This window comes from Mus pahari, chromosome 23 (assembly GCF_900095145.1).
Source record: "Mus pahari chromosome 23, PAHARI_EIJ_v1.1, whole genome shotgun sequence".
In the NCBI taxonomy this organism is placed as follows: Eukaryota; Metazoa; Chordata; class Mammalia; order Rodentia; family Muridae; genus Mus; species Mus pahari.
Window position 1 is genome coordinate 13,146,328 of NC_034612.1, and position 10,327 is coordinate 13,156,654.

General features: G+C 50.8%; 1 protein-coding gene across 1 annotated transcript in view; it reads right to left on the bottom strand.

Moving 5' to 3' along the window:
- The window catches only part of Hpd (4-hydroxyphenylpyruvate dioxygenase), an 11,149-nt gene extending 5,638 nt beyond the window's left edge, over positions 1–5,511 (bottom strand). Inside the window, exons 1-9 of the mRNA XM_021186893.2 lie at positions 5,345–5,511; positions 5,217–5,243; positions 4,514–4,576; positions 4,066–4,170; positions 3,533–3,575; positions 3,298–3,380; positions 2,187–2,276; positions 918–1,021; positions 280–357 (exon numbers count right to left, since the gene is read on the bottom strand). Coding sequence (XP_021042552.1) covers positions 280–357; positions 918–1,021; positions 2,187–2,276; positions 3,298–3,380; positions 3,533–3,575; positions 4,066–4,170; positions 4,514–4,576; positions 5,217–5,243; positions 5,345–5,347 — 596 coding nt within the window. The 5' untranslated portion in view covers positions 5,348–5,511. The remainder of the gene's footprint in view (positions 1–279; positions 358–917; positions 1,022–2,186; positions 2,277–3,297; positions 3,381–3,532; positions 3,576–4,065; positions 4,171–4,513; positions 4,577–5,216; positions 5,244–5,344) is intronic.
- Positions 5,512–10,327: the final 4,816 nt, after the last annotated feature.

Below are 10,327 nucleotides of genomic sequence, written 5' to 3' on the forward strand. Positions count from 1 at the left end.
CTGGAACTCACTTTGTAGACCAGGCTGGCCTCGAACTCAGAAATCCGCCTGCCTCTGCCTCCCGAGTGCTGGGATTAAAGGCCTGCGCCACCACGCCCAGCTGAGAACCAGCTCTTGCCAATGGTTCTCTGGCCTCCCCACATGTGCTGTGGGATGGGATGTGCACGACCTCAATGTAAGCACACGGCCAAACCAAACCAAACCAAACCAAAAACGACCAAGTAGATCTGACAAGAGGGCCTGTCTCCTGCAACAGAGAGCGGGAGGCCGGGGACTCACCATTCTGAGGCAGACTGCATTTCCTGGTCAGGTTGGTTGCCTACGATGTGGTCAATGATCTCAAGGTTACATCTGGGTCTAGAAGAGGGAAGGAGTTGGAAGGTGAGAAGGCTAGCCCCCCCTAAATCTCTCCGTTCCCACGAACCGTACACCAACACTAGTAGCTCTGACGAAGTAGTAGGCCCTGATGTGCATCAACCGTAGTTAACTGAACAGCTGTTATAAACAGTCTCTTTTGTCTTGTTCTTTGGTTTTTCAACACAGGGTCTCACTGTGTAGACCAGGATGGCCTCCAACTCACAGAGATTGGGGTGCCTCTGCTTTCCAAAGTGCTGGGATTAAAGACATGTGCCACCACGCCTGGCTACCATCCCCATCTTATGATGAGACACAGACACGAAGGGAAGCCGCCTGAACATGGTTGAACCGTTAGGAAATGATGGAGCTGCCTGTGGACCCAGGCAGTCTGGCTGGAGACCCCGGCCTTCATCCTCTGTGCCTCTGCCTGGTGCCTGTCTCACCTCCCGATGTCTCTCACCAGATGCTTACAGATGTTCCAGCCCACCAGAGAAACCCATGCCACGGAGTGGGGAAAGAGGCCATAGCTTTCTGCCACTCCCACTCCAAGGGACACTCACAGTTTTGGAAGCAGGGTGTCCTTGTATGTTGGGGCCTCGAATCCAGGTAAGAAACGGCCGGTGTAGTTGATCTTCTCCACCAGGGTGTGTGTGGTATCTCCATACTGGGGGTGGGAAGCAGTTGGGGTCAGGGAGAAGCCCTCACCCCACCAACCCTAGCAGAGCCCCCACTCTTCTCTAAGCACCGGCACAGCCGGGAGTTCCACCCTGAAGCCGACCCTGACTCAGTAGATGATCCTTCCTGGAATGTTCGACTCTCTGCCGTCTTGCTCGGGAGTCTGCCTGTAGGATCGGAGCCTGTGATGCAGGGATGCTGTTTCGGTCCTCATGGCTTTATTTATGTTCGAGATTGAGTCTATGTCGTTCAAGCTGGGCTAAAACTCACGGAGATCCTCCTGCCTCAGCTTCCCAAGTGCTGAGACTGCAGCCATGGTTGACCATGCCTGGCTTTTGCTTTTCACCAGTATCCCTAGCAACTAGCTCAGTACCTAGTACCTAGTACCTAGTACCTAATACCTAGTACATAGTACCTAGTACATAGTAGGTGTCCAGTAAAACTAACTAAGTGAAAGCACTGGATTAAGTTATACCGGAGGGTTTTCTTTTCCTACTGAGCACAGGGCCATCTTGTCTCCCCTCCCTCTCTTCACTGTCTGGATTTGGAAATGGAGTCTCACAGAGCCTCACAGAGCTCCCCAGGTGGGACTTGAGCCTAGGCGCCTTGCATTTAATGATCCTCCTGCCTCAGCCTCCCTGGTGCTGAGATGACAGGTCCCCCCACTGGACCAATCTTAGCAATCTTTACATACGAATATAACCTGGAGGAAGCGGGACTTGTGTCTGTCTCACAGACTTGCTGCCCTTGTGTGGACCTTATCGTCTTCCTGGGTGCTTTCCAGACATAGGAGGGGGGTAGCTGAAGAGGCAGTGACAGAGGTAGGCTCAGCACATGCCCAGGTCACATGGGATGTCCCGTTCCAGTCTTTGCTGGAGACCCCAAGTTAGTGTGGGGTATGACTTCCTCAGACACCACCCCTTTTCATTTTTTTAAAGCCCCCACTTCCACTGAGCTTACACCCCCAAACTGTTATTTCCACTGGGGAAGATACCCAGTATCTCCCAGAAGCCTCTGCGCTGGCTAAGCATTCTCAAAGGCCAGGCTCAGGGAAGGCTGGACTCTGAGGCACAGGAATAGGGTGGTACCATGGGTCGGGTCTCTGGGGGAGGGGGATCCTGGTATCTCCTGGAGGGTCGTCAGTATTCACTCACCGTCTGCAGCACGGCAAACTTCACCTTCCCAAACTTGTCCTGCTCCACCCATGGCTCCCGCACAATTTTGGCGCCCCGTTCTCGGGCTTTCTGCGTGGGGGGACCAAGTGGGGAGAATGGTGAAGGCTGGAGCCTCCTTGTGACATTTTGTGTGTGTGTGTGTGTGTGTGTGTGTGTGCTTGTGGCTTCTGGGTAGTCCTGATGTAAACCCAGCACCTCTAGCTACCTTCCGCCGAATCCTTTGTCAACCTGGCCGCGTGGCCACTTGGCAGGTTGAGAAGCAGGTCAGAGCTGCGCTTATAGGAGACGTAGCAAGGAAGCGGGTGTATCCCACCTCTGCCAACTGACTCTGAATTAGCTCTCTCTCCAGGCCTCAGTTTCCCTTCCTAGAAAAGGCGTGGCCACACGGCAAAATCTGAACTGCCATTAACTGAGCACCTAGTGTGTCAGGCCCTGCACTGAGTGCTCTATACATGGGGTTTGCATGTTTTCTTAGTTGGAGCTCACTCGCTGCATGAAGCGCTCATACCACTGGCTAGACACTGTTCTCGGGGTTAATCTCTCCAGTCCGGCAGTATTGTCATCTCTATTCCATGGGAGAGGAAATAAGCACAGAGAAGTTAAGTCAACTACTCAAACTCACACGGCGGCTCTAAGCTTCCTTTTCTTTTGTTGAGTGCATTGTTACGGATGCATAATAGGTACGTGCTCAGCCCAACTCATAAACTCTTTCGAGTGCAGTCTCCTGTAGCCTAGGCTAGCCTCGGAACTTTATATAGTCAGGGACGACTTTGACTTCCTGATCTTCCCACGGAGACTCCAGGTGTGCATCACCATGGCTGGGTTTTTTGTTTGTTTGTTTGTTTTTTTAGGACCCCAAGCTCCAAACATGATCATTTCAATCCATTTTCTTTCAAAGCTTTCAGTGAGGCAGCGGCTATCCCCATTTTGCAGATGTGGGCAAGAGGCTCACAGGGTAGACACACAGAAGGGGGCGGGGCCATATGTCAGAAGAACTCAGCCATAGGCCCGCTGCAACCAGCCCTGCCTGGTGGGAGGTCCTAGCAGCAGAGGCTCACTGCGTCAGTCCGTCAGTCCGAGTATCTCTCACCTGCACAATGTGGTCGCAGTCTTCCACCTCAAATGCGATGTCCTTCACCCCGTCGCCATGCTTCACCAAGTGGTCGCCCATCTCTGTGGTCGTCAGGAGAATGCGAGCAGTGTGGAATTTCTAGTCTCTATCCGGGGCTCCAGCCCCAGCCCTTCCCGGGCTCCAGCCTCACCCTTGCCCCAACCCACGCCCTGATCCATATGTCAGAGCCATGCTGCCTCCCGATGTCCCTTACCTTTGTTCCAGGGATTGAGAGCAGAGCAGAGAACAAACACAATCTAAAAAGTAGACAAGGGGATGAGATGAGTTCCTAGGAGAGGGTGGGAAAGGGCCTGCCCTCCATCTTCCCGGCATGTTCTATGGCACCCCTGGTGAGACACAAGGCTCCACCCGGCAGGATCCCTGGACCACGTGTTCCAGCCTCTTTTAACCTGCAGCTGCCCCCTGGTCCTCAAACTTGATGCTTTCCTCTGTATCCACGCACTGGGTTCTCAGTGTCTGGTGCCTAGCTGACTCCAACAACCCCACGGACCACTGAAACGCCCTTTCCCGACATCCTAGGTTCCTAGGTTTCTATGGGTCCAATGCTGGGTGAATTTGAGAAGGATACGAAACCAGAAAGATTCCTGTGGCCCAGGAGGGACATGGGTCAGTTGCAGCTTAGTCATACATCTCGAAACCAGCTAGGTGTGTGTCCTGACACAATCGCACATCCCATCCGAGACACACTGGTGCCCTCATTGCCAAGCCGCCTGGGTGTGTACTCACTTTCCCTTGCTTGATGACGTGGCTGACCACCTCCCGGGAGCCCGTCTCTAGGCCCCTGTAGGCCAGAGGTTCGAAGCCCATCTTGTTGCAGTAGAAGGAGGCAGCCTGGATGATTAAACGGCAGGGGGAGGCTCAGGGGGTTGTGGGCACCAGTCTGGAGAGCCCTAGAAGGGAGCCCCAGTCTCCTGTCTGTCCCCATGTCTGTCATTTGGAGACCCTCTCAGGAAGAAAGGCAGCCGTCCCCCTCCCTCTGCAAGGTCCTTGTTGGGGTCCGTGGCCCTGATTGCGAAACGAGGTTCCAAAGTGCCAGACCTAGCCTGGCCTGGATCCTCCCCTCGCACTAGCCAATCCCAGTTCCAGCAGGGTCCAGCCCCCTTAAGGAGGCCCTTTGGCTTGTCCTCTGTCATCATCCGCCCCACCCCCCCAACCCCGTGTCCAGCCTCTCTACCTGCTTAGCATTGCCAACCCAGAAGGTCACCGAGTGGAAATGGAGGAACCGGCCTCTCTCAGGCTGCAGGAGGGAAGGATGAGGATGAATCCCAGGAAGTAGGTTACCTTGGCCACCTCACCCCAGCTTCAAGCCCAGAACCTCTGAGAATGTGACTCACCCCGCTCCCATCTTTAGCTAACCTCCTAAGATGTTTCTTGTTATAGGATTTGAGCCCCTTGAAGGATCAGAATTGGGAAATTCCCTCATAGAAGACCTTCCCAGGGGTCACGGAAGGAAATAAGCTTACGTGAGAATAGTATGGGTGTATGGTAGACCATAGAAAGAGTTTGACCAGTTTGGGTTTTTTGTTGTTATTGTTTTGTTTTTGGTTTTTTTAGTTTTTCGAGACAGGGTTTCTCTGTATAGCCCTGACTGTCCTGGAACTCACTCTGTAGACCAGGCTGGCCTCGAACTCAGAAATCCTCCTGCCTCTGTTTCCCAAGTGTTAGGACCAAAGGCGTGCACCACCACTGCCCGGGCTTGACCAGGTTTAAGAAGAGATTGGCAGTCATTTAGGAAGGGGCTCCTTCAGGAAGCTAAGATTGAGTCCCGCTCCATCAATGGGAGGGGACGGCGGTGAAGAATTTGAGTTTGCAGGCATAAGTGTCTCCCTGACATTTTCCCTGGGTTGACACCTTGTCCTCCCCCGAGACCAGCTTACCTTTGGTCCTTTGTTGGTGTAGCTTGTCTAGCAGACAAAGGGAAAGCAGAAGAAGAGGTTATGACAAAGGGAGTCACCGTGGGTCGTCGGCCCTCACAGGGAGACCGCTAAGACCCAGACAGACTTACCATGGTTGATGGTGGTCAGACCTCTCTCTACCAGGAAGATTGGGACAAGCAAGAGACCCGGGGTGGCGCTGGACAGAGTATTTACCACCTGGCAAGGCAGGGCCCCGCCCCCGGCCTGGCCTTCCTGGGGGTAGGGAGCTGAGAAAACAGGGAGTGAGCCCTGAGCCATTCTAGGCTTGGGAACCTCTGAGTCAGCTCTGGACAGGTTAACAGGGCCAGACCCAGAGGGAGAGTGACGTGCCTCAGTCAGGAGAGGAGAGCAGAGCTAGGGCAAGAAGCCAAGGGCGCATGCGCTCTTCGACCCCGGGGTGGGGTGGGGTGGGGGTGTGGAGACTGTGATCTTCGCCATGTCGGTTCGAAACTCCGAAAGCAAGGTCAGCTGGCGAGGCCAGGGGGATACCTGCTTCAGGGGGAATCTGCTGGGTTGTTGTGGGGGTTGGTTGAAACCCAGCTTGCAAAGCGAACGTGAAGATTGTATTTAGGGTGGAGGGTTGCTGCGTTCCGTGGTTGTTAGAGACAAGGGTATAGGGGTTTGCATTCTGGCCCTTCTGTGGAGCGTCTCCAAGCCTAGGAGCCACAGTTTCCTCATCTGTAAAATGGGAGCAACGGCCAGCCAGGTGTGGTGAGACACGTCTGTAATCCTAGTTCTACAAAAGAATTCCTACAGTTCAACCTGGTCTACATAGTGAGACCCTGGCTTAGCCAAGCCAGGGATGTACAATAATATCTTTGTCTTAGAAAAGGCGGGCAGAACGCCTTTAATCCCAGCATTCGGGAGGCAGAGGCAGGCGAGGCCAGCCTGGTCTACAGAGTGAGTTCCAGGACAGCCAGGGCTACACAGAGAAACCCTGTCTCGAAAAACCAAAAAAAAAAAAAAAGAAAAAAAAAGAAAGAAAAGGGGGGTAGAAAGGCTGAAGAGATGGCTCAGCGGTTAGGAGCACTGACTGCTCTTCCTAAGGTCCTGAGTTCAAATCCCAGCAACCACTTGGTGGCTCACAACCATCTGTAATGAGATCTAACACCCTCTTCTAGTGTGTCTGAGGACAGCTACATATACTTACATATTATTAATAAATAAATCTTTAAAAAACAAAAAAAGCTGGGCGGTGGTGGCGCATGCCTTTGATCCCAGCACTTGGGAGGCAGAGGCAGACAGATTTCCAGCCTGGTCTACAGAGTGAGTTCCAGGACAGCCAGGGCTACACAGAGAAACCCTGTCTGGGAAAAAAAAAAAGAAAGAAAGAAAGAAAGAAAGAAAGAAAGAAAGAAAGAAAGAAAGAAAGAAAGAAAGAAAGAAAGAAAAAGGAAGGAAGGAAGGAAGGAAAGAAAAGAAAGAAAGAAAGAAAGAAAGAAAGAAAGAAAGAAAGAAAGAAAGAAAGAAAGAAAGAAAGAGAAAGAGAAGGGGAGGGGTCAGCATGGTGTGGGGGGGACCAATTGGAGGGGTGTCCACGAGATGACGTGTGCTCTTTGGAACTGGAACGGGAGCTGGATCATGGTGTAGCTCTATTTGTGCTGGTTGTAAGTAGTTACTATATTTTGACAGCTGAGATGCCTGATAAAGGAGGGGAGCTCTTCTCCAAGCTATAACCTAAATATTTATTACAGGGGGGTGACAGCTTTATGGCTGCCCCAGGCCCTTAGCTCAGCAGACAGGTTGCAGTGAACTGATAGCTTTGTCAGGAACAAAGGCCTGCGACCCTTCATTCAAATCTTTGGCTCTTCCTTTCTAGGGAAGGTGAATTGGTAACAACTGGTGCTTACTCAAAGGCTCTAAGATCACATCCCCAAAGCCTGCCCTCACTCTGGCTCCACCCCAGAGCCCCCAACCTCTTTTTTTTTTTTTTTGCTGGTTGACAATGGAAAGTCTGCCTGAGGGCTCAGGACCAAGAACTTTCCCAGACCATGCAGTTGGCAAATAGGCAGAATGAGCTTCTAAGCTCAGGGCCCACGCTTCAAAATTTTGTTGTAATGCTATGGCATGGTGGTACATGTCTTTAGTCTCAGCACTTGGGAGGCAGAGGGAGGCAGAACTCTGGGCGTTTGAGCATTGGTCTACTTAGCGACCACCCTGCCCACCCATAAAGGGAGGTATTCTGTTATCCCTGGCAGTAAAATGGGGACACTGGACCAAGAAGATAACTGTTGGCAAGCTGCTTGCCCGGCAAAGCATGAAGACCTGAGGTGAGACCACGAGCCCACAAGTATGTGATAGTGTGCACTTTTAATCCCACCAATGGGAAGATGGGAACAGGAGGATGCCTGAGTTACAGGCCAATCAGAGACTCCAGTCTTAAAAGGCAGGGTGGAGGCTGGAGAGATGGCTCAGAGGTTAAGAACACTGGCTGCTCTTCCAGAGGTCCTGAGTTCAAATCCCAGCAACCCCATGGTGGCTCACAACCATCCATAATGGAATCTGATGCCGCCTTCTGGTGTGTCTGAAGACAGTGACAGTGTACTCATATGCGTAAAATAAATCTTTTTTTTTTTTTAAAGCAGGGTGGACTGTGCCTGAAGAACACCTGTGGGTGTCTTCTGACCCACATGCACACGCTAAACCTAACACCACACACACACACACACACACACACACACACACACACACAGAAATGTAGACATGGAGCCAACATGTCTTTTGGTCGCCAAGCCGGTGGGAACAGAGAACCAAACTCTAGCCTGTTTGATTCTGAACTTGAATTTTTTTTTTAAAGATTGATTTATTTATTTTATGTATGTGACTACACTGTCACTCTCTTTGGACACCCCAGAAGAGGGTGTGAGCCACCATGTGGTTGCTGGGATTTGAACTCCGGACCTCTAGAAGAGCAGTCATTGCTCTTAACCTCTGAGCCATCTCTCCAGCCCCCTGAACATGAATCTAATCCATTCCAGACATCAGTTTTTCCTTTGTTAATCTCTATATGTGGGGCAATTACGGAGGCAGAGTAAGTGGTCTCATTCCTCATTCCTGCCTCTCCTGGGTGACTCTTTACTGCCCTGACCCACAGAAGGTTCCACGGGGGTGGGGTCCGTGGAGGTAAGAAAGCCATCCACTACTCCGCTGCTCTGGCCAACAGGAACATCTTGTCCTTTGTTTGCTGTGACCAGCTCAACGCCCCGCTGCTGGATCCTGGCCTGGCATCTATCCTTGGCAACAGGCCAGCCTTTCTCGAATCCAGCGAGCACGTCATGAGCAGCCTTGGGATTCCAAAAGCTGGAGTGGCAGATGTCTGGCCCAGCTGGCCCTTTCAGAAACAGGATGGGGCTCAGCCCTATTCTGGATATGCTACTGGGTGCTCATCCATCTTTGGGCAGAGCCTAAGGAGGGAACTCTCAGGACTGAGCCTCTGGAGCCCTCTCATTTCTTCCCAATGCTACCTGGTCTAGTTGTGTCCAGTCGGACATCAGATTACTGATGGTTGGATGTGACCATTGATGCTCTTGATGTGACCCTGTGCTAAGGGGTAGGTTCCGGAAGCATAGCCCAAGAAACCGTGTCAGCTCTCCCCACCTCCCCCTGAGACAGGGTTTCTCTGTGTAGCCCTGGCTGTCTTGAAACTAGCTCTGTAGACCAGGCTGGTCTCCAACTCAGTGATCCCCCCTGCCTCTGCCCCCTGAGTGCTGGGATTAAAGTTGTGTGCCACCACTGCCTGATGGTTGTTTTTAAGGCACAGGACACCATATAGAACATGTTATCATTTATGTGAAGAAAAAAAACCCACTATACAAATTGTTTATGGGTGGTTTTAATTTTGTTGTTTCAGTGGATATGAATTCTACAGAACACAAAACTTGTCAAGGACTCTGAGCTGCTTGGCAGCTATCTCCCCTGGCATCTCAGGCTTGGTGTCTCCTCTCTCTCCTTCTGGGCACACCCCATTAATCTTTCTGCTTCTGCAACAACATATCGTATTCACGTGACTTTTCATGCTAATTTACATGACTTGACAGTTTTGTAAATAAGGCTTTTAAGGAGTGTCATATTGATGGAAACATAATTTCACGGGTTGAAATTCAGTCTTTTCAGCGCACAGGTCTCTGAACTTTGAAAACACATTACAGTCATTGTTGACCATCACTGACTTGTATAGAACTTGTCTGCTGGACCTTGGATCTAAGGACCTGAAAGAATGGGGCAGACTAGAGTCTGATGCTGTAGACAACTTTACTTCAGTTTCAGCGTACTTTTTATTTTTTAAGATTTATTTATTTATTTATTATATGTAAATGCTCTGTAGCTGTCTTCAGACACTCCAGAAGAGGACGCCAGATCTTGTTATGAATGAATGGTTGTGAGCCACCATGTGGTTGCTGGGATTTGAACTCAGGACCTCTGGAAGAGCAGTCAGTGCTCTTAACCGCTGAACCATCTCACCAGGCCTCAGTGTTCTTTTATACAGGGTTATAACAAAGAAAGCAATGGTCCAAGGAAGGTTGTTTGAGTTCAGAAAAACATGATCAGAAAAGCATGTAAATAAACTCCAGTAAGCAATACTAGATATTATTAACAGAGTAGTCTGTTCTCCAGCCTGTCTCATGTCAGACCAGTTTAAACCCAGTTGCCTGTCATATACTACAGGTTGTATCTGGGAAGGCATGAAAGCCAGGCAGAAGGCTGTATCCAGATGCAGGGTACACCGACCAGACCGAATTCTATAGCTATGTCCTGACATCCAACAAGAATAAACATGTCTTATACATTGACTGTGAGTGCTTCTTCACAGATCCCCAAGCACTGTTCACCACGGGCCAGTCTTTGGACAGTGTTCCGACCGTTACAGTACTATCATGTCATTCAAGGTAAAAACAATCCGGTGACCCCAGGATGTCAGAATGTCCTCCCCCACTTTTCCACTGCAGTCCTCCTCTCATCCCATGCCTGGTGACCACTGTTTATATTACCTTCTATGTAGCTATGTATGTATGTATGTATGTATGTATGTATGCAATCCCATGCCTGGTGACCACTGTTTATATTACCTTCTA